Raw genomic sequence first — 24,287 nt, 5'->3', positions numbered from 1 at the left:
AAGAGACACAGGCTAGTTGAATGGATCACAAAACAAGACCCAACAATATGCTGCCTACAGGAGATGCATTTGATAGGAAAAGATATACATAGACTGAAGGTGAAAGGTTGGGAAAAATCATACCACTCATATGGACTGCGGAAACAAGCAGGAGTGTCCATACTCATATCTAATAAAATAGATTTCAAGCCAAAGTTAATCAAAAGGGATAAAGAGGGACACTACATACTGCTCAAGGGAACCATACACCAACAAGACATAACAATCATAAATATATATGCCCCAAACAATGGTGCAGCTATGTTCGTCAAGCAAACTCTTCTCAAGTTCAAGAGTCTAATAGACCACCATACAATAATCATGGGAGACTTCAACACACCTCTCTCACCACTGGACAGATCTTCCAAACAAAAGTTAAATAAGGAAACTATAGAACTCAATAACACAATTAACAACCTAGACTTAATTGACATATATAGAATATACCACCCAACATCAAGCAGTTACACTTTTTTCTCAGCAGCACATGGATCCTTCTCAAAAATAGATCATATATTATGTCACAGGGCAACTCTTAGACAATATAAAGGAGTAGAGATAATACCATGCATCTTATCTGACCATAATGGAATGAAACTGAAAATCAACGGTAAAGAAGGAAGGAAAAATCATGCATCACTTGGGGAATGAACAATAGGTTACTGAATGATCAATGGGTTTTAGAAGACATCAAGGAGGAAATTAAAAACTTCTTAGAGTTAAATGAAAACACAGATACAACATATCGGAATCTATGGGACACATTGAAAGCAGTTCTAAGAGGAAAATTCATTGCTTGGAGTTCATTCCTTAAAAAAAGAAAAAACCAACAAATAAATGATCTCATACTTCATCTCAAAATCCTAGAAAAAGAAGAGCAAAACAACAGCAAAAGAAGTAGAAGGCAAGAAATAATTAAAATCAGAGCTGAAATTAATGAAATTGAAACAAAAGAAACAATTGAAAAAATTGACAAAACCAAAAGTTGGTTCTTTGAAAAAATAAATAAAATTGACAGACCCTTAGCCATGCTAACGAAGATAAGAAGAGAGAGAACTCAAATTACTAGCATACGGGATGAAAAAGGCAATATCACAACAGACACTTCAGAAATACAGAAGATAATCAGAAATTATTTTGAATCCTTATACTCCAATAAAATAGAAGATAGTGAAGGCATAGATAAATTTCTTAAGTCATATGATCTGCCCAGATTGAGTCAGGAGGATATAGACAACCTAAACAGACCAATAACAATAGAGGAAATAGAAGAAACCATCAAAAGACTACCAACTAAGAAAAGCCCAGGACCGGATGGGTATACAGCAGAGTTTTACAAATCCTTTAAAGAGGAACTAACACCAATACTTTTCAAGCTATTTCAGGAAATAGAAAAAGAGGGAGAACTTCCAAATACATTCTACGAGGCCAACATCACCCTGATGCCTAAACCAGACAAAGACACTTCAAAGAAAGAAAACTACAGACCAATATCTCTAATGAACCTAGATGCAAAAATCCTCAATAAAATTCTGGCGAATCGGATTCAAAAACATATCAAAAAAATTATACACCATGATCAAGTAGGATTCATCCCTGGGATGCAAGGCTGGTTCAATATACGGAAATCAATAAATGTTATTCACCACATCAATAGACTTAAAAATAAGAACCATATGATCATCTCGATAGATGCAGAAAAGGCATTCGACAAAGTACAGCATCCCTTTATGTTCAAAACTCTAGAAAAATTAGGGATAACAGGATCATTCCTCAACATTGTTAAAGCAATCTATGATAAGCCACAGGCCAGCATCATCCTGAATGGAGAAAAATTGAAGGCATTCCCTCTAAGATCTGGTACAAGACAGGGATGCCCTCTCTCACCACTTCTGTTCAACATAGTCCTCGAAACACTGGCCAGAGCAATTAGACAGACGAAAGAAATTAAAGGCATAAAAATAGGAAAAGAAGAACTTAAATTATCACTATTTGCAGATGACATGATTCTATACCGAGCAGACCCAAAAGGGTCTACAAAGAAACTATTAGAGCTAATAAATGAATTCAGCAAAGTGGCAGGATATAAAATCAACACGCATAAATCAAATGCATTCCTGTATATCAGCGACAAATCCTCTGAAACGGAAATGAGGACAACTACTCCATTCACAATATCTCCCCAAAAAATAAAATACTTGGGAATCAACCTAACAAAAGAGGTGAAAGACTTATACAATGAAAACTACAGAACCCTAAAGAGAGATATAGAAGAAGACCTTAGAAGATGGAAAAATATACCCTGTTCATGGATAGGCAGAACTAACATCATCAAAATGGCGATATTACCAAAAGTTCTCTATAAGTTCAATGCAATGCCAATCAAAATCCCAACAGCATTTCTTGTAGAAATAGATAAAACAATCATGAAATTCATATGGAATAATAAAAGACCCAGAATAGCAAAAACAATGCTAAGCAGGAAGTGTGAATCAGGCGGTATAGCGATACCAGACTTCAAACTATACTACAGAGCATTAGTAACAAAAACAGCATGGTACTGGTACCAAAACAGGCGGGTGGACCAATGGTACAGAATAGAGGACACAGTAACCAATCCACAAAACTACAACTATCTTATATTTGATAAAGGGGCTAAAAGCATGCAATGGAGGAAGGATAGCATCTTCAACAAATGGTGCTGGGAAAACTGGAAATCCATTTGCATCAAAATGAAACTGAATCCCTTTCTCTCGCCATGCATAAAACTTAACTCAAAATGGATCAAGGAGTTTGATATTAAATCAGAGACACGGCGTCTGATATAAGAGAGGTAAACAGGGAGCCTACATCCTGGGAACAAATCTTTACTCCACACACTTCAGATAGAGCCCTAATATCCAGAGTATACAAAGAACTCAAAAAATTAGACAATAAGATAACAAATAACCCAATCAACAAATGGGCTAAGGACCTGAACAGACACTTCTCAGAGGAGGACATACAATCAATCAATAAGTACATGAAAAAATGCTCACCATCGCTAGCAGTCAGAGAAATGCAAATCAAAACCACCCTAAGATACCATCTCACTCCAGTAAGATTGGCAGCCATTATGAAGTCCAACAACAACAAGTGCTGGAGAGGATGCGGGGGAAAAGGGTACACTTGTTCATTGTTAGTGGGACTGCAAATTGGTGCAGCCAATTTGGAAAGCAGTATGGAGATTTCTTGGAAAGCTGGGAATGGAACCACCATTTGACCCAGCTATTCCCCTTCTGGGTCTATTCCCTAAAGACCTAAAAACAGCATGCTACAGGGACACTGCTATATCGATGTTCACAGCAGCACAATTCACGATAGCAAGATTGTGGAACCAATCTAGATGCCCTTCAATAGATGAATGGATAAAAAAAAATGTGGCATTTATACACAATGGAGTATTACTCTGCATTAAAAAATGACAAAATCATAGAATTTGGAGGGAAATGGATGGCATTAGAGCAGATTATGCTAAGTGAAGCTAGCCAATCCTTAAAAAACAAATGCCAAATGACTGCTTTGATATAAGGGGAGTAACCAAGGACAGGGTAGGGACGAAGAGCTTGAGAAGAAGATTAACATTTAACAGGGATGAGAGGTGGGAGGGAAAGGGAGTGAGAAGGGAAATCGCATGGAAATGGAAGGTGATCCTCAGGGTTTTACAAAATTACACATAAGAGGAAATGAGGGGTAAGAGAAGAATAATACAAGTGGAAGAAATGATTTACAGTAGAGGGGGTAGAGAGAGAAGAGGGGAGGGGAGGGGAGGGGGGATATTAGAGAATAGGATAGACAGCAGAGTACATCAGACACTAGAATGGCAATATGTAAATCAAGGGAAGTGTAACTGAATGTGATACAGCAATCTGTATACGGGGTAAAAATGGGAGTTCATAACCCACTTGAATCAAACTGTGAAATATGATATATTAAGAACTATGTAATGTTTTGAACAACCAACAATAAAAAAAAAAATTAAATTAAAAAAAAACCAAAGGGGAAAAAAATCAAGAGAGAGAAATGAATTACAGTAGATGGGGTAGGGAGAGAAGATGGGAGGGGAGGGGAGGGGGGATAGTAGAGGATACGAAGGGCAGCAGAATACAACAGACACTAGTATGGCAGTATGTAAAAAAGTGGATGTGGAACCGATGTGAATTTGCAATATGTATACGGGGTAAAAATGGGAGTTCATAATCTGCTTGAATCAAATGTATGAAATATGATAAGAGCTTTGTAATGTTTTGAACAACTAATAATAAAAAAAAGAATAAAAAAAAAAAACCAAAATACATCAAACCAACAAGTCCCTGTTCTGGCCAGCATAGGGATGCCACTTTAGAAATGCAGGACTGATTGACTTCACTCTGTACCACTCGCCTATATGGCCCCCAGGTGGCCATGGTGTAGGTGAAACAGGAAGTGCACACTCAGCATCTGACTGGGCACAACATGGTCTCAGTGAGAGGTAAGAGGAGTCCGCTGCTGGGTCTGGGCCAACATTCAGGCTTCTCAGAGTCAAGTGGGGCAAAGGAGCTGACCCTGGGAGGGTCCCTGAATAACTTCACAAAGTGAGTTGGAAAATACATTGTGCTTCTTTTAGGAGTTTGGGAGGGTGTCTGGGGGGTATTGAAAATGGAGGCCAGGTCAGGTTTGGGTAAGAGGTGAGGAGAGGGGTCAGCACTGGAGGGCAGGGGATGATGCAGCTGGCCTCTGGGGCACAGAAGGTAGAGGCTAAAGATGGGAAAGGACAGAGGATATAGTGTAGCCAGGCTCTACTAGCCTCAGCAGAGTGGCCACTTGGTCAGGTGTGGGAGGCCTGGCCGGAATGTGGCTCTGGGGCTGATCTGCACTGCCTCCTCCCTTACAGAAAAGTGATGACATCCGAGCGACACAAGGCGGAGGGAGATTCCGCCTGTGGAAGAGGAACAAAGAGGAAAATGCTCCCTCCTCCCGTCCACGAAGGAGTACAACGGGATGGGAGGAACTCTCTGTACTCCCTTTCAACTTCCCACCCTGAATTTATTTTTCACTTCATTTCACATGATAGGAACATGATGTCATTTTCTCTGTTAGTCATCATATTAGCAGCATGGCTACTGCCAACTCACAAAACTGCTATCCCTGGGGTCAGTGGGCCAAACGGGCTCCAGCCACCGAGGCTTGTCACAGCCTCCCAGCATCAAATCCACAGAGCTTCTGGGCTCAGGGGCCTTCAGGAGGTGGGCCTTACTGTACAACAGAGTTAACATGGATTTAGGTCCTGGCACCTCTGCTGAGGTGACTCTAACGTCTCTGTGCTTCAGGTTCCTCATTCCTCATAAGGATATATACAGGTCTAGTCTCTGTCACTAAGCATCTACAATGTGACAGGCACTATCCTAAGAGTGGAAGGTATGCTGGTGAAATAGCCAAGTCCAGACTACAGAGGGCTGTATCCTACGGGGGGAGGGGGGGGACCCGTCAGGTGGGACAGTCAAGAGCATGGGTTCTGACACCATACTGCTTCACAGAAAGTGGGCTGTGTCGTTTTGAACAAGTCACTTAACCTCTGTTTCAAATTTCTCAACAATATCTGTGACAGTGTTATGAGGACTAACTCAAGTAGATTACCCTTACACAACATTCAGCCCAAAGTACTGTTAAGTATTCTTCAAATAATAACACACTATGAATACCAAATGTGATAAGCTTCAAGGGAAAGAGCATGGGGTGGGGTGGAAGGGCTTGGCAGAAGCACCTAGTCCAGGCTGCATGTGGAGAAGAGGCCACAGCCAGAGACAGTTTCTGAAAGATAACATTTAAGGTTAGAAAACTGACAGTCTTGCTATGGCCTGATCCCACATATTTTCTCTGCCTCTTGCCACCTCCATCAGGGTTGCTGGGCTATACGCATCCTCACGTTGACAGGGCCGCTGGAGAGACTGTGCAGGGGGCAATCAGGACAGGTCTTGGAAGCAGGGCCACGTGCTCTACTGGCAGCATGACAAGTTCCTTCTCTGGAGCCTGTTCCCCACCAGAGAAGACCGGGCCCTTATAAAGGGCAGCAGGCAAGAGGACACAGGGCCACTGCAACCCCTGCAGGGCTCCAGACAGTCAGAGGGTCCTTTGTACACACCATGAAGTCCCAGTTCAGCCATGTCTCCATTACAGCAACTACACATATATCTGATACATTGTTTCTATCTTCATGTTTTTAAAACTGGTCAAGAGATAAGGTGTCAACCCATTTTCAAAATAAAATCATCCCAAATGCAGACATCATGCACACACACACTCTAGGGCTTCCTACAATTTTTCCAAATGAATGAGCAGTAAAGACGAGGGAGCAGCTCCTGTAATTAAACCAAGTCTGTATGTTTCCCAGGATGTTCCTTCAGCTGACTATAAAAACGTCCTATCGATACCTGAATTACCGAGTAAACTACAGTTATGACCTAATGAATGGCCTTAATGAATACCCCCACCAAGCAGAAGGAGCGAGCTGCCAGTAAAAACAGAGATTTTTATATACTTGAAGAGGACATTTGTGATTACTCTAGGGCTTTTTAAATTAAAAGTCTCAGTCGTAAATTTTGATTGCTCAACCTAAAGGCAGATCACTAAATAACTTGAACAGTCTCTTCAGATTTTTCAAGGGAGGGAGCCATCCATTTCCATCAGAAGTTGATAGTTCAGACTCACCGAGGTCAATAAGAATGGCGTGCTGCTGGGAGGTTAGCTGCTTTAGGAGCTCTTTGTAGGGCACATCCTTTGGCTGCTGTTTACTGGGAAACGGATGTTTAAGGTGGAACTGCTCTGCTAGAAATTTCCAGATTTCACCCCGGTGATGACGAGGCACACCTTTGGGGAAGGCAGAAAGTATAAAGGCACAATTTATGAACAGAACACAAGTTAACAATAAAAATGAGCTGTGTTTCATTTCACTGAACCAACTTCTTTCTGCATTATGAATTCTCAGCCCAGCAAGGGGAAGAAAACAACCCCAAATTTGTTCCCTGCTTCCTTTCCAACAACCCCCCCCATTCTCCCCCCACTTCCCCAGCCCTGTCCCTGGTTCTTTTCACCTTTCTGTTTTTTGTTTTTGTTTTGTTTTTTTTTGGGGGGGGGGTGGTGGTGGTGCTGGGAATTGAACCCAGGGTGCTTAACCAGTAAGCTATAACTCCTTTCTATTTTTTATCTTGAGATAGGGTCTCACTAAGTTGCTGAGGCTGGCTTTGAACTTGTGATCCTCCTGCCTCAGCTCTCAAGCTGTTGGATAGGCCAACTCGCTTTGCTCCTTTCACCTTTCTAAGACGTTCTATGCTGGGACTGTTAGACACTGCGAGGGATTAAACCAGTGAATATGACACAAGCCCCAACCTGATGCCAATTAATAATGTTAGGGTTATTATTAGGCAAGCATGACAAAATACAGAACGAACTGTGATCACATAAAAGGGACAGAACCCAAGTGAGGCAGAGCTCAGATGAAGGACAGCTGGCTCACTGCTACCAGAGCATTGCAGGTTTCATGGAATCCATCACTTAATGAGCCAAACCTTAAGAATGAAGGAAAAGGATGAAAAACAAATAAGAGAGGGATTCTTAAGGGTTTTGAGTTGCTGCAGGCACCTTTTGGAAATGCTTCAGGTGTAGTAAGTACTTTGTTTCTTCTTTTACATCTATGAATTGTTTTAAAAAAATTGGCTTTTGGGAGAAACATAGGTCCCAATTAACTGACTACATCCCATGCCTTCTCTAATGTTTATCCCAGCATTAATCTGATGATTCTGTGCAGTAAATTGAATGATGCCTCCCCAAAAAAGTGTATGTCCACTTCCTAATCCTTGGAGCCTATTTTTTTTCTTATGTGGGAAAAGGGTCTTTGCAGATTTAATTAAATAAGGATCCTGGATTGAGGAGATCACTCTGGATCATTCAGGTGGGCCCTAAATCCAGTGACAAGTATTGGTATAACACACAGAAGAGAAGATGGAGGAGGAGGGAGCCAGCGTGACTGTGGAAGAGGCAGAGGATGTGGACACACTCAGGAAGCTGGCAGCCAGCAGCAGCGGGAAGGGGCTGAGTGCAGTCCCACTGACACCTTGACTTTGGACCTCCAGAACTGTGAAGAAAAATTTCTGTTGTTTTAGGCAGCAAAGTTGTAATAATTTGTTACATAGAACTAGGAAATCCTGATATCTGCTATTTAATGTGGTGCCATTTCTTCTCTGCTTCCCTACCCATTCAGTCTTGGATAAAACACACACCACTCTAACTTCAGACTCAGACTAGAAGCAAACATGAGCAGGAAAACAGCCAGCATGGTAAGTGATTTATAGTGGGGCTTTCTTTAGAGAACATTCTCAGGCAAAATGGAAAATATTCCCAAGTTATGAGATGTCCTCTTATAATAATTTCCTCTTATTACTAAATCATTCCCATTATCTTATCAGAAATTTGTTTTTTTGGAGGAAGAGAATACTGGCTGTGTCACTAGGGAGTACCAGATATGCTGGGATTCAAGAGTTAGTTTAGATTCTCTGATTTATCAATGCAAAGGGTCATGGAAATTGGACCCAACATTTTTGCTAAGAATGGCCTGGAGTGCCCTCTGAGCTCAGTTGTGCTTTTCTCCTAACTCAATAGAGAGACCTGGTACTGGAGCTCTCCAGGGCCTATAGGCAGGGTTTTGGGTGGGCAGGAGGCCATTCCTCCACCTTTCATGTAAATAACTTTTTATTTTTGAATTGTATCATATGCTCACTGGGATAGGGGGAAGGATGAAAATGCAGAAGATATAAAGAAGAAAGTGAAAAATCACTCACAACTAGAGTGAACATATAATTTACCATCCAAAATAGGAACTTCTGAAAGTGAAGGAGGAAGGCTACTGATTCCAAGACAAGAGCTGGAAACCAGGACTGTGCTGGTGAACCGGGGGGCATGTCACCCTGCCTATAACCCAGATATCTGCAAACACAAGGACGCTTCTCCATGTATTTGCTATGGAAATATTAACTGCACAAGACCACACTGTACTATATATTTTTTTCTCACTGAACAACCTGTCCCAAACATATTTTATGTCAGTAAATAGACATCTACTCTATCATTTTCAAGGAGTATGACATAGAATGGTCATGACTGGATTCTTCTGAGTCTAGCTATTAAACAGTGTCACAATATCATAATAAGCATGCTTGCATACAGTAGTTTTATTTATTTATTTATTTATTTTTTAAATTTTTTTTTAATTATTTTATTGTTGGTTGTTCAAAACATTACATAGTTCTTATTATACCATATTTCACAGATTGATTCAAGTGGGTTATGAACTCCCATTTTTACCCCGTATACAGATTGCTGTGTCACATCAGTTACATTTCCATTGATTTACAAATTGCCTTTCTAGTGACTGATGTATTCTGCTGTCTATCCCATTCTCCACTGTCCCCTCACCCCTCCCCTCCCCTCCCCTCCCCTACTCTCTCTCCATCCCCTCTACTATAAATCGTTTCTTCCACTTATATAATTTTTCTCCTACTCCTCCTTTCCTCTTATATGTAATTGTGTATAACCCTGAGGCTCACCTTCCAGTTCCATGCAATTTCCCTTAACTCTCACTTTCCCTCCCGCCTATCATCCCTGTTTAATGTTATTCTTCTTCTCCAGCTCTTCGTCTCTACCCTGTCCTTGGTTACTCCCCTTATATCAAAGAAGACATTTGACATTTGTTTTTTAAGGATTGGCTAGCTTCACTTAGCATAATCTGCTCTAATGCCATCCATTTCCCTCCAAATTCTATGATTTTGTCATTTCTTATTGCAGAGTAATACTCCATTGTGTATAAATGCCACATTTTTTTAATCCATTCATCTATTGAAGGGCTTCTAGGTTGGTTCCACAATCTTGCTATCGTGAATTGTGCTGCTATGAACATCGATATAGCAGTGTCCCTGTAGCATGCTCTTGTTAGGTCTTTAGGGAATAGACCGAGGAGGTGAATAACTGGGTCAAATGGTGGTTCCATTCCCAACTTTCCAAGAAATCTCCATACTGCTTTCCAAATTGGCTGCACCATTTTGCAGTCCCACCAACAATGAACAAGTGTACCCATTTCCCCGCATCCTCGCCAGCACTTGTTGTTGTTGGATTTCTTAATGGCTGCCAATCTTACTGGAGTGAGATGGTATCTTAGGGTGGTTTTGATTTGCATTTCTCTGACTGCTAGCGATGGTGAGCATTTTTTCATGTACTTGTTGATTGATTGTATGTCCTCCTCTGAGAAGTGTCTGTTCAGGTCCTTGGCCCATTTGTTGATTAGGTTATTTGTTATCTTATTATCTAATTTTTTGAGTTCTTTGTATACTCTGGATATTAGGGCTCTATCTGAAGTGTGTGGGGTAAAGATTTGTTCCCAGGATGTAGGCTCCCTGTTTATCTCTCTTATTGTTTCTTTTGTTGAGAGAAAACTTCTTAGTTTGAGTAAGTCCCATTTGTTGATTCTGGTTGTTAACTCTTGCGCTATGGGTGTCCTATTGAGGAATTTGGGGCCTGACCCCACAGTATGTAGATCATAGCCGACTTTTTCTTCTATCAGACGCCGTGTCTCTGATTTAATATCGAGCTCCTTGATCCATTTTGAGTTAACTTTTGTGCATGGCGAGAGAAAGGGACTCAGTTTCATTTTGATGCAAATGGATTTCCAGTTTTCCCAGCACCATTTGTTGAAGATGCTATCCTTCCTCCATTGCATGCTTTTAGCCCCTTTATCAAATATAAGATAGTTGTAGTTTTGCGGATTGGTTACTGTGTCTTCTATTCTGTACCATTGGTCCACTCGTCTGTTTTGGTACCAGTACCATGCTGTTTTTGTTACTATTGCTCTGTAGTATAGTTTGAAGTCTGGTATCGCTATACCGCCTGATTCACACTTCCTGCTTAGCATTGTTTTTGCTATTCTGGGTCTTTTATTATTCCATATGAATTTCATGATTGTTTTATCTATTTCTACAAGAAATGCTGTTGGGATTTTGATTGGGATAGCATTGAACTTATAGAGAACTTTTGGTAATATCGCCATTTTGATGATGTTAGTTCTGCCTATTCATGAGCAGGGTATATTTTTCCATCTTCTGAGGTCTTCTTCTATGCCTCTTTTTAGGGTTCTGTAGTTTTCATTGTATAGGTCTTTCACCTCCTTTGTTAGATTGATTCCCAGGTATTTTATTTTTTGGGGGGATATTGTGAATGGAGTAGTTGTCCTCATTTCTGTTTCAGAGGATTTGTCGCTGATATACAGGAATGCATTTGATTTATGCGTGTTGATTTTATATCCCGCCACTTTGCTGAATTCATTTATTAACTCTAATAGTTTCTTTGTAGACCCTTTTGGGTCTGTTAGGTATAGAATCATATCGTCTGCAAATAGTGATAATTTAAGTTCTTCTTTTCCTATTTTTATGCCTTTAATTTCTTTCGTCTGTCTAATTGCTCTGGCCAGTGTTTCGAGGACTATGTTGAACAGAAGTGGTGAGAGAGGGCATCCCTGTCTTGTACCAGATCTTAGAGGGAATGCCTTCAATTTTTCTCCATTCAGGATGATGCTGGCCTGTGGCTTATCATAGATTGCTTTAACAATGTTGAGGAATGATCCTGTTATCCCTAATTTTTCTAGAGTTTTGAACATAAAGGGATGCTGTACTTTGTCGAATGCCTTTTCTGCATCTATCGAGATGATCATATGGTTCTTATTTTTAAGTCTATTGATGTGGTGAATAACATTTATTGATTTCCGTATATTGAACCAGCCTTGCATCCCAGGGATGAATCCTACTTGATCATGGTGTATAATTTTTTTGATATGTTTTTGAATCCGATTCGCCAGAATTTTATTGAGGATTTTTGCATCTAGGTTCATTAGAGATATTGGTCTGTAGTTTTCTTTCTTTGAAGTGTCTTTGTCTGGTTTAGGAATCAGGGTGATGTTGGCCTCGTAGAATGTATTTGGAAGTTCTCCCTCTTTTTCTATTTCCTGAAATAACTTGAAAAGTATTGGTGTTAGTTCCTCTTTAAAGGTTTTGTAAAATTCTGCTGTATACCCATCCGGTCCTGGGCTTTTCTTAGTTGGTAGTCTTTTGAGGTTTCTTCTATTTCCTCTATTGTTATTGGTCTGTTTAGGTTGTCTATATCTTCCTGACTCAATCTGGGCAGATCATATGACTTAAGAAATTTATCTATGCCTTCACTATCTTCTATTTTATTGGAGTATAAGGATTCAAAGTAATTTCTGATTATCTTCTGTATTTCTGAAGTGTCTGTTGTGATATTGCCTTTTTCATCCCGTATGCTAGTAATTTGGGTTCTCTCTCTTCTCCTCTTCGTTAGCATGGCTAAGGGTCTGTCAATTTTATTTATTTTTTCAAAGAACCAACTTTTGGTTTTGTCAATTTTTTCAATTGTTTCTTTTGTTTCAATTTCATTAATTTCAGCTCTGATTTTAATTATTTCTTGCCTTCTACTTCTTTTGCTGTTATTTTGCTCTTCTTTTTCTAGGATTTTGAGATGAAGTATGAGATCATTTATTTGTTGGTTTTTTTCTTTTTTTAAGGAATGAACTCCAAGCAATGAATTTTCCTCTTAAAACTGCTTTCAATGTGTCCCATAGATTCCGATATGTTGTGTCAGTGTTTTCATTTATCTCTAAGAATTTTTTAATTTCCTCCTTGATGTCTTCTATGACCCATTGGTCATTCAGTAACCTATTGTTCATTCTCCACGTGGTGCATGATTTTTCCTTCCTTCTTTTATCGTTGATTTTCAGTTTCATTCCATTATGATCAGATAGGATGCATGGTATTATTTCTACTCCTTTATATTGTCTAAGAGTTGCCCTGTGACATAATATATGATCTATTTTTGTGAAGGATCCATGTGCTGCTGAGAAAAATGTGTAACTACTTGATGTTGGGTGGTATATTCTATATATGTCAATTAAGTCTAGGTTGTTAATTGTGTTGTTGAGTTCTATAGTTTCCTTATTTAACTTTTGTTTGGAAGATCTGTCCAGTGGTGAGAGAGGTGTGTTGAAGTCTCCCATGATTATTGTATGGTGGTCTATTAGACTCTTGTACTTGAGAAGAGTTTGCTTGATGAACGTAGGTGCACCATTGTTTGGGGCATATATATTTATGATTGTTATGTCTTGTTGGTGTATGGTTCCCTTGAGCAGTATGCAGTGTCCCTCTTTATCCTTTTTGATTAATTTTGGCTTGAAATCTATTTTGTTTGATATGAGTATGGACACTCCTGCTTGTTTCCGCAGTCCATATGAGTGGAATGATTTTTCCCAGCCTTTCACCTTCAGTCTATGTATATCTTTTCCTATCAAATGCGTCTCCTGTAGGCAACATATTGTTGGATCTTGTTTTGTGATCCATTCGAATAGCCTGTGTCTCTTAATTGGTGAGTTTAAGCCATTAACATTTAGGGTTATTATTGAGATTTGGTTTGTTCCTCCAGTCATATTTGTTTATTTATGTTACTAAACCTGATTAGTTTTCCTCTTTGGTTACTTTCCCCCCTTTACTGTCCTATCTCCCACTGATGGTTTTCAATGTTATTTTCAGTTTCCTCTTCCTGTAATGTTTTGCCAAGGATTTTTTGAAGAGATGGTTTTCTAGCTGCGAATTCTTTTAACTTTTGTTTATCGTGAAAGGTTTTAATTTCATCTTCCATCCTGAAGCTTAATTTCGCCGGATACACGATTCTTGGTTGGAGCCCATTTTCTTTCAGTGTTTGAAATATGTTATTCCAGGATCTTCTAGCTTTCAGAGTCTGTGTTGAGAGATCAGCTGTTATCCTGATTGGTTTGCCCCTAAATGTAATCTGCTTTCTTTCTCTTGTAGCTTTTAAAATTCTCTCCTTATTCTGTATGTCGGGCATCTTCATTATAATGTGTCTAGGTGTGGATCTCTTATGATTTTGCACTTTTGGCGTCCTGTAGGCTTCTAGGATATGGGATTCTGTTTCATTCTTCAAGTCTGGGAAGTTTTCTCGTATTATTTCATTGAATAGATTGTTCATTCCTCTGGTTTGGAGCTCTGTGCCCTCCTGTAACCCAATGACTCTTAAGTTTGGCCTTTTAATGTTATCCCATATCTCTTGGATGTTCTGCTCATGGTTTCTTAGCAGTCTTGCTGAACTGTCTATGTTCTTCTCAAGTTGAAATACTTTGTCTTCATTGTCTGATGTTCTATCTTCTAAGTGATCTATTCTGCTGGTAGTATTGTCAATTGAGTTTTTAAGTTGGTTTATTGCTTCCTGCATTTCTAGGATTTCTATTTGTTTGTTCTTTATTACTTCTAGCTCCCTGTGAAATTGATCTTTTACTTCCTGGATTTGTTTCTGTAGTTCCTTGTCAATGTGATCTTTCATTGTCTGATTTTGCTGTCTCATGTCTTCCTTGAGAGTCCAGATCATCTGAAGCATGTATATCCTGAACTCTTTATCTGACATTCCATCTGTTGCAGCTATTACCTCTTCTAGGGTTGAGTTGACCTGCATTGCTTGTGGTCCTTTCTTTCCTTGTCTTTTCATGTTGCTTGCGTTTCTTTCTGCTTCGTGAAACTGTTGTGTTTTTGAAATTTTTCCCCCTGTTTATTTTTGTTGCTCTTGTATATTTGGGATATCTCTCTTGTAGGGCGGGTAGTGGCTGTGATCCTCCTCTAATCAGGGTGATCTATATACTACGCTGGTTGGTCGTAGGTCTGCCCGCCCTGCGGGCACGGGTGGCTGCTCTACTCTGCCCCCACTCCAATTGCGGTGACGTTCCTACCACGTCCTCGGATCGTTGGTCCTGATCCGGACGTGGGCAGCAGCTCTTCTCCACCCCTACTCCAATTGATGTGACGTGTCTACCACGCTGGTCAGCCTCCAAGCCTGTTCCGCCGGTGGGTCTCAGATCTGCCCACCCTGCGGGCCTGGGCTGCAGTTCTGCTCAACCCCCACTGGGAGTGGGGGTACCTAACTGCCTCTCCAACGGGTCTCTGGGCTCCTTCCGGATGCTGGCGGCGGCTCTGTTCAACCCCCACTCCAACCAGTGTGACTTGACTGCCTCGATGCTACTCGTCCACTACACTGGCCGGCTGCCGAGCCTGTCCTGCCAGTGGGACGCAGGACTGCCTACCTTGCAGGGTCAGACGGCAGCTCTTCACGGCCTCTACTCCAAGTGGGTTGACTTGGCTACCCTGCCGTCGGGTCGCTGGTCCTGTTCCAGGCGTGGGCGGCTACTCTCCTCGGCCCCAGCTGCAGTTGGGGTGTCGCGATACCACACCGGCGGGACCCTTAGCCTGCTCTGGGCACAGGATGCAGCTCCACTCTGCCCTCCAGGCCCCCGCAGTACCCAGCAGGACCCGGACCAAGAAGCAGTCCCTGTAGGATCCCCAACCCTGAGCCAGAGCCGCTTCGGGAGCCAGGAGCCGGTCTCTCCGATCCCCGCCACTTTCTGCTAGGAGCAGGCTCCTCAGGGCAACCGCCGCGGGTTCCCCAAACCCAGGCCAGAGCCGCCCCGGGAGCCCAAGCCTGGCCGCACCAGACTCTCCCTGCTAGGTGCCCAAGCCTGGCCGCACCAAACTCTCCCTGCTCGGTGTACGCTCCCCTTGGAGCAGAGTCTAAGACGCACTTCCCGCGGGCTCTCCAGCTCCGGGTCAAAACTGTTCTAGGAGACAGAGTCCCGCTGCCCCTCGTCGCAAGTTTCACTTGTGGCTGGCCTCAGCTCGCGGTCCCTGCAGGCTCTGCGGCCCTGGGCTCAAGCAGCCACGAGGGCCAGAACCCAGCCTCTCCGATCCCTGCCACACTCTGCTCGGAGCAGGGTCCACGGAGGTACCCCAGCCTCAGGCCCAGGCGGCCCCCACCCGGGCCTGGCAGCTCCAACCTCTCCCAGCTCAGTGTACACTCAGACAGGGGCAGGGTCAAAGACACAGTCGCCGCGGGTTCCGTAGCCCCGTGCCAAGAAGGATCTCCCGCCCTGGGCCAAAGCAACCCGGGGAACTAGAATCTGGCCGCTCAAAGCCCGGCGCCCGCCTTGCCAGGGGTGAGGCCTGAAGAGTATTCTCCTCAGAGTTTCCAATCCCGAGCCTGAGCGATCTGTCTGCGCGACGCAGGCAAATACCAGCCTGGAATCACCTGTTCTGTAGTTGAATGAGCTGAGATCAGTAGAAAACAGGGATGATTGCGTCAGCTCTCCATGATGGCGGCTGCAGTTCTCCTGCGTGTTCCAACCGGTGTCGGGAAACGAACTGGACCGATTCTCTCCTGTATTTCAAAGCTGGAATTCAGCACTCAGCGCGGCTAGTGTGCCACTGGCAGGAGCCTGCAGAATCCGCTTCGCTGTAATCCCTCTCTGGTAACTCGCGGCTAATTAACTCGGGCGCGACCCAGACTCCATCCACGGGGCGGTCCCTACAGTAGTTTTTTGACTGACTGATTTCTAGAATAAGTTTTTCTAAATGGCACTGCTGGGTCAAAGCTACGCAGAGTTTGCATCTGGTTGATATTTCTAATTACTAAGGTGGCCAATTTGCAATTCCATTCTTAGGAAAATATGTTCCAGCTTTTTAAAATTTATATTTAGAAATATTTAGAGAAATCATTCTGGCCCAAACTAAATTCTGAATTACCTGAAATTCCACAGAATTATTTTCTATTCTCCCTTGCTAGCTCCTCAATCCTGCCACTTCCATCTAATCTCAACTTAGGAAAATTTTATGAATTTCTTTATTTCTGTCACATGGCTACATTTGGTTCTACTGAGTTCAAATGGACCTAGTCCTGAGTGGCCAGCTGTTGGAAATAAGGGTTGCACCCAGGGATTTATACCTATGTTTCTATGTACTCTATGTATGTATTTTTATTTTATTTATCTTATAAAATAATTTACTGGTTTTTTTAATAAAATAAAATAAAAATTTTATTTATTTTTATTTTTAAATTAAATTCCACAGATGGACAGTGGTCATTTGTTTGGAATCGTTCAGTTTTAATATGTTGAAGCTGACTGATTGATGAAGTCCCTGAAACCATAAGAAGGATGGCTCTTGAATCAAAGCAATGTGATGAAGTCAGGGTCATCACATTGAGGTGTGAGCTTCAGCTCATCTTGGAATGTACACTGTCCAGCATCCCTGCCAGACTTCACCAATCAGGGCCCAGGTTCCTAGAGTGTTTCTCTTGGTCTCCTTCTAAAACACACAATGAGAAACCAATGCCCAGGTGCTGAGAAACTCCAACATCTGAACAGCTGCCACAGAACACACAAGGCCTTCTGCAGAAGCAATACCACCAAGAACAGAAGTGTTCTTTCCTCCTCTTTTGAAACAGCTGTCAGGGGCCACCTGGTGTAACCAGGTGGAAGTGTATACCTTCAACAACCATTACAGTTACAAATGTCAGAACTATAAGATAGCCCTAAGGTCCTCTGCTTGGTCCAAACCTCTCGTGCTACCAGGGAGGAGGCAGTATCCCAGAAAGGTAAGGACACCTGCCAAAGGTCAAAATGGAAGCTTCTACCAATCCAGACCCTAAGTCCTCACCTGTACACACATTCCTGGCTTCCAAGAACAGTACAGCCAAGGCAGTGTAGGTGTCAGAACCCTAGGAGCCCACAAAGTGACCATTCTGTGGATGTTTAGCCATCATTATCAGCTGTTCTAAACCTAAGGGTCCTTATCCATGGTAAGGGGAAAGTGGCAACCAGCAATAACTACACAGGATCACTAAACAGATGCTGTCAAAATTCAGTGGAAGGTTTTAAAATGCCTAAAAGACAATGGTTCAAAAACTGCTTTGTTCCACTCTCTTAGTAATGAACAAATATATGTAACGTGCTTCCTCTGCATGAAGATAAAGTCAGAAAAAACCACAGGCATACATAAGTATAGAAGATACATACATAGAGTACATAGAAACATAGGTATAAATCCTGTGTGCAACCCTTATTCCCAACATCTGGCCACTCAGGACTAGGTCCATCTGAACTCAGTAGAACCAGATGTAGACAGTACTCAGAAGGCTTCCACTCTGGCCAGCATACGCCTTTGTAAAAGAAATAATTTCACTTGAACGCAAACATTTACTGAAAGTAAGCTCTAAAATGATACTTCTCAAACTATCTTTGAAAGATCAGTTTTTTAGTTTAAAAATTTTCTAATCCATTGCAGACTGATGTTTCTATTACACAGTAAAAATGGATTAGTAGAAGACAAAACAAGAGAAACAAAATGACAAAATGTATGTCTACATTTTTTTTTTTTTTTTAATGAGGGTCACTGTGTTAAATTGCTGGAAACATTTCCAAATGCTTAACATCAAGTTCTGTACTTACCTCTTCATGGACCAGTAAGAGGTCAGACTGACAGATCACATTGAGACACTAGACCATACAGCTACTCTCCAAGGCCTTATGGGGTAGCAGAAACATGCTATGCATTCCATGGGTTTTTCAATGGGTCTCAGAGAGTTTAAGGCTTTGCCTAAGATCACACTGCATAGTGGAAGGACTGGGATCCAACTCTAGAGTCACCTAAAGTAGTGAGGTCTGTGTACTATACACTGTGGTCTCCCTAGAGTACTTAAGGAGTACCACACAATTAGTTCTTAGTGTACCATTTAACTCAGAGTATTTCATTAGATCATTATGCAGTTTATAGGCAAGTAAACCCCTAGATTTTTCTCCAATGTCTTCATGCTTTCTGGGAATAATTAATTTAAGAAGTTATGAAAGATAATGAAACTCACATCAATTAAGATATCAAGAAATAGAGTAGGTAACAATGTGATAAAAAGAAAACAGATGGCCATTAACATTGGACTCGAACATGTCTTTATTCCACACTTCTCCCAGTCATCAGCAAGGGTGAGGCTGGCTAGCCGATTCCACATAAGCTTACCTTGTCCAACTGCTGAGTGCATTTTTTCCATATCAAACTTAATTTTTGATCTTCCTGGAGTGCTAAGCATCTTTTCCCACACTGTAGTTACTTCTTTAAGACAAGGAGTGATTTCTTCATAATCAAGCTTCAGGCGCTTGTTCAGCAAGTCATTCTCAGAGGCTGGAAGCAACCAGGTGAGAGCAGGTTAGTGGACACCACAGCTATAGAAAACATACCCACATGGCCGCTGCTCTCAGCTACCAAGAGATGGACCAGAAACAGCTGCTGTATAGGTTAAGGATAAATCACCCATCTTCCTTGTCCTGGAAACACTAAAACGCAGGAAGTACCTTTGATTTCTCTTATCCTTTTACTCCCAGTGTGTCCTGTTGGTCCTATTGTAAGATAAATTCCACCTCTGTTCAATTCTTTTCATTTTCACAGCTACTATGAAATTATAAACATGTCAAAAGCAAGAGCTATGTGTTCAAATTCCCAGTGTGTGGCATGGTTAGAATGCAACCTCTTTTTTTCATCTACACAGGGAGGAGATCTCTAAGGGTAGTTCCTCCTTATTCAGAGCCAAGCCTCTATTACCTAGCATCTATGGTTGTCTTGTTTCTGTTTCTTGAAGCTAACCAGAATTCCACTCCTGTAATCCAACACTTCCTCATGTACATGAAGAGAACTGTTGTGCTCCACCAAACCCATCCAGTCTAAAACTGTAGTAAGAAGAATTAGACCTAAATTACCAAATTGGAAGGGGAGAATCAATAAAGGAAAACTTCTGATAATTAAATTGATTCTCCAGTCTGATCTCTCATTTCAGGGGGTAGAAACTGAAGGTCATAAGATTAAATGATTTGCCCAGGATTGTTCACCAGCTCCAGGAACTGAGTGCTTTCAGGCCAGTTCTGCCTGTCCTCTTAACTTGAAGGACTTTTCATCTACCATCTTTACTTGGTCCTTTTATTTTGAAAAATATTTTTTCTAGGCCCTATTAAATTTACATCTCTGAAATTCATACTTTTAAAAAAATGTCAACCTTAAGTTGTTTTAGGTATGAGAAAACACAATAAATTCACTAGAGATGAACTAACTTGCAGCAAAATCAGGTTCAGGACTCACTGTGCTGAACAGACTGGTTTGCACTGGGGTCTCAGTGTTGGCCCAGGTTCTTTGGCATTAAATTCTGCCACCACATCTGGTTACCCCAACATAGCCCAGCACACTAAGCAACAAACTTGCTCTGAAGTCCACAGAACCTCACACAGCCAGAGAGAGCTGGCCTGAGGACTAAACTGCAAAGGCTAATTCTGGGTATCTTGCTGTTGTCCCAAGTCCCATCCTTTGTTGCAGAATCCTAACGTATCTGGGGAGTCATGATTAAATGAAATCAAATGCAATCCTGCATGAGTTGTCTAAACATCTGTTACCATATAACATGGATACAGAAACTAACTTGGACTTTTGTGACTAAAGGTCAGGTCTGGTGAAGGCCCACCATGCTGTCCCATCCTCCATTCTGCTCTTGATCAACTGCTTTCACAGGCAACACCCTCTAGCCAACTGCTACAATCTCTTGAAAACTTTGAAGCAGAAAGCTAAGTGGCTCAGTAATTATATAACCTCCACTCTGTATTACAGAGATTTTAGGAGAACTACACTAAGGATTTACTTCATTTTTCACAACAAATATGCATCTTTTAGGGAAAAAGCTTTTGTAAATCAAAATACCTTTACCTGCAACTGGAAATTTAATATTATCGCATCATATGGAGATGCAATAATGATTAACATTTAATCTTAATTAAGCATAAAATGCAGCTATATGAATTAATCTGACAAGCAACAACATGCTGACCCCAAATCATGGTTACACTAAAGTACATTCTGCTGTCCTGCATTAGGATGTTCATGTCTGTATTTAAAAATAGGTGGTGGTAGTGGTGGTGGGGTGCCAGGTGAAATGGTTCATGCCTATAATCCCAGGTACTCTGATGGCTGAGTGCAGAAGATCACAAGTTCAAGGCCAGCCTGGGCAACTTAGCAAGGCCCTGTCACAAAATAAAAAGGGAAAGGGATGTAGTTCAGTAGTTTCCCACTTGCCTAGCATGTGGGAAACCATGGGCTCCATCCACAGCCTTGCACAAACAAAAACCTTACAGAGAGATTCAATGGAAGACTGCTAGCTTGAGAAAGGTGATGCATTTTAGTCACCACCACAAATTAGCTGTGTAACTTTGAGGAAATGACAAGTTTAGCTGCCAAGAGCCTACAAGGGTGTGAGGTAGATTTCAGTGATGTGGTTTGATCCCTTCCAGGATGCAATGCCTCCAGAAGCAACAGACATTTGATCTCTGCAGTCAAAAGTCAGGAAACAGGCTTAACCAGAGGAGCAACTTTCTCATGCATACCCTTTTAATTTCTTATCCAAACAGCATCTAAGTCAGCTTGAACCCTTGATCAATTTCAAGAGATGCAATTTAACCCTCTTTTAAGAAGCAAATGAAGAAAATAATATCATCACAGAATGATGGTCTCTCCAGTACATAGTACACTCTCCAACTGGTTGTTAAATCTTGCTCCTGTGTGTAATGGAATAATAGTTCTAGCTGCACTCCCAAATGACCCCACAAAAAACTCATTAATATTTTCCAGCAATCATTCTTTTATTGCTGATTTTCTCAGAAATACAGGGACTGTAGAGAATAATATAGCAAGTTGATCTACATTCAGCAAGTTGATCATGATTTGACCACAAAGATAAACATATGTCAAACAATAATAGAGCTACAAAGAAAAACAAATTCAAGTAATAAAAATAAAAGGCCATAAGAACTAAACACTGCCAAAAAGCCCGATGGAACAAGGAAGCAGTAGAAAGATGCTGGCAAGGGCCAGTGACTTATGCAACACCTGGCAAGATGTTCCAGGTAACCCAGCAAATGTCCACCTGCTCTTCCTAGTCTGCTCAGTCATCACTGGCACAGCAGCACACACTCTGCTCTTGTGAGGTGCTGATCTCACCTCATCACTTACAGTCACAATTTCTCCTAATGTTCTAAAGAAGTCATCCAGCATCTTTCCCCTTCTGTAGCTCTGCCCTGATTTTACATGACTGTCATTTGCAAGAAGGTTGGCCAACAGACCGTTAAGCATCCTGACCACATGGGGAATGTAACTGCCTTTTTTTTTAGGGGGTGGGGGTACTGGGGATTGAATTCAAGGGCACTCAACCACTGAGCCACATACCCAACCCTATTTTGTATTTTATTTAGAGACAGGGTCTCACTGAGTTGCTTAGCACCTTGCTTTTGCTGAGGCTGGCTTTGAACTTGAGATCCTCTTGTCTCGGGCTCCAAAAAGCTCAATATAAACATAATAAAAAATGCTGTGCTCCAAAGCTTTCACTTAACTAATGACATACTTAGTAGCGCCGTGTCCATCTCTTTAGATGTGGGGTCCTCCAAAAGCTCACGTATGAGATAATGAAAGAAAGCTTGGAGGAGAAATGATTGGGTTATAACCTTAACCTAATCAGTGTATTTTCTCTGCTGGGATTAACTGAGTGGTAAGTGAAGGCAGGTGGGGTGTGGCTGAAGGAGGTGGGGCTTTGGGGCATGGCTGTAGGGTATATATTTGTATCTGGCAAGTGGAGACCTCTCTCTCTCTGCTTCCTGATCATCAGTGAGCTGCTTCCCTCTGCTATACTCTTCTGCCACGATAGATTAGCTGTATATGGACTGAGACCTTTGAAACCATGAGTCCTTAAATAAACTTTTCCTCCTCTAAAGTTGTTCTGGTCAGGTCTTTCAGTCACAGCAGCTAAAAAGCTGAGACATTTATCAAATGTTTTTTTACATACCTGCTTATAGAATTACCTTCAAGAACACACAGAAAATGGTAGAAAAATAAAGTTGGAAAAAAACTCAGCACTCACCTACACTACACTGCCCTCCCTGTGCCAATGCCTTCCACAGCTTCTTGATGGGATGACTCATCTCTCTCAACTTCAATACTGCACACTAGAGAGCTGGTTTCACTTGAAAGCAGCTATTTGAATCATTGGATTATTTCATATCAAAGGGTCTTATTATTTTATATTTCGCTTATTCTTTTTGGTCAAAATGATATGCCTATCTTAACTCTTCATCTGTTATATTTCACCAATCTGTACAGTTCTCAACCATAGAAACTGTGCTGCAAGTGCACAGTGTTGTAACTCAAAAATATCTTCTGGAATATGCTCACTTCCTATGCATCATTCATGACACCAACTTCGAAGAGGAGCAGAGGTTTCTATACAACTGGAACTCATATGAGATACAATGCATTCATGAGGAGTTTTATAATAGATTTGGTATCAAAATGACTTTTAGCTCTATTCAAACACCAAGGTCAAGATTAGGGGCTGGGGTTATAGTTCAGTGGCAGAGAGTTTGCCTCGCATATGTGAGGCACTGGGTTCGATCTTCAGCACCACATAAAAGTAAATAAAATAAATAAAGATGTTGTGTCTGTTCATCTTTTAAAAAAGATCTTTAAAAAAAAGATAAAAAGACAAAAATCTGCAATCCAGGGTAATGCTCAATGGAACGTACTCTCCTTCTAAGACTGCTTCAGGCAATGGTAACATGACAGAACCCCTGCTACTGTTTCCCTTTGAAATTTATGTTCAGACTTCCTAAAATCTTCATTAATTTACATCCAGGCAGCTCTCTTTCCACAAGCCATGTACACTTAGCTTCTTAAGCTATTCAGAAAATGGTGTAGAAACAGAAAATTAACAGCATCAGTGTAGAAACAGAAAATTAACAAAATCTTAACTTTCATATCTTTGTCCTATTTTGATACTGTTGGTATCAGCACAGACAAGGCTCGGCTCATGTTTTTTCAAGTTACTTGCAACTCAGTAAAAAAGGCACAGAGTAAGGTTACAAACTTTAAGGACTTCCTTAGAATCAGTCTATACATAACACCCAGGTAGAGACCCTGGCTGAGGATAAAGTAGGAAGACAGAGGAAAACAAAACAAAATATACCTTTCAGAGGTTTGAGCTTAAACTGCAACTTGTATCTCAGAAGTTCTAGACACTATGCTAATAATGACCACCTAGGAACAATTAATATAGTTGGGGGACTACTTTAAATCTCTAGAAGGTAAACAGTGTTGACATTACTTTGAAAAAGTAAACATATGATTGAAATGCATGTTAAATTTTTTTTGTTGTTTTTTTAAGAATGCATGCTTATGACTGATGTGATTCACTTTAGTACACAATGAATTAAG

The 24,287-nt window shown here is 41.2% G+C and overlaps 1 protein-coding gene across 11 annotated transcripts in view; it reads right to left on the bottom strand.

Annotated features, from left to right (window-relative positions):
• TBC1D1 (TBC1 domain family member 1) overlaps positions 1-24,287 on the bottom strand; it is a 294,222-nt gene that overhangs the window by 83,153 nt on the left and 186,782 nt on the right. For all 11 annotated transcript variants that reach the window (XM_081303877.1, XM_081303872.1, XM_081303874.1 and 8 more), the window contains 2 exons: positions 19,014-19,175; positions 6,766-6,924 (listed from right to left, as the gene is read on the bottom strand). In XM_081303877.1, coding sequence (XP_081160003.1) covers positions 6,766-6,924; positions 19,014-19,175 — 321 coding nt within the window. The remainder of the gene's footprint in view (positions 1-6,765; positions 6,925-19,013; positions 19,176-24,287) is intronic.

The sequence above is a fragment of the Spermophilus citellus genome (assembly GCF_964194105.1).
Source record: "Spermophilus citellus genome assembly, chromosome: 8".
In the NCBI taxonomy this organism is placed as follows: Eukaryota; Metazoa; Chordata; class Mammalia; order Rodentia; family Sciuridae; genus Spermophilus; species Spermophilus citellus.
The sequence above is the reverse complement of the archived record's forward strand: the minus strand, read 5'-3'. Positions and strand labels throughout refer to the sequence as shown.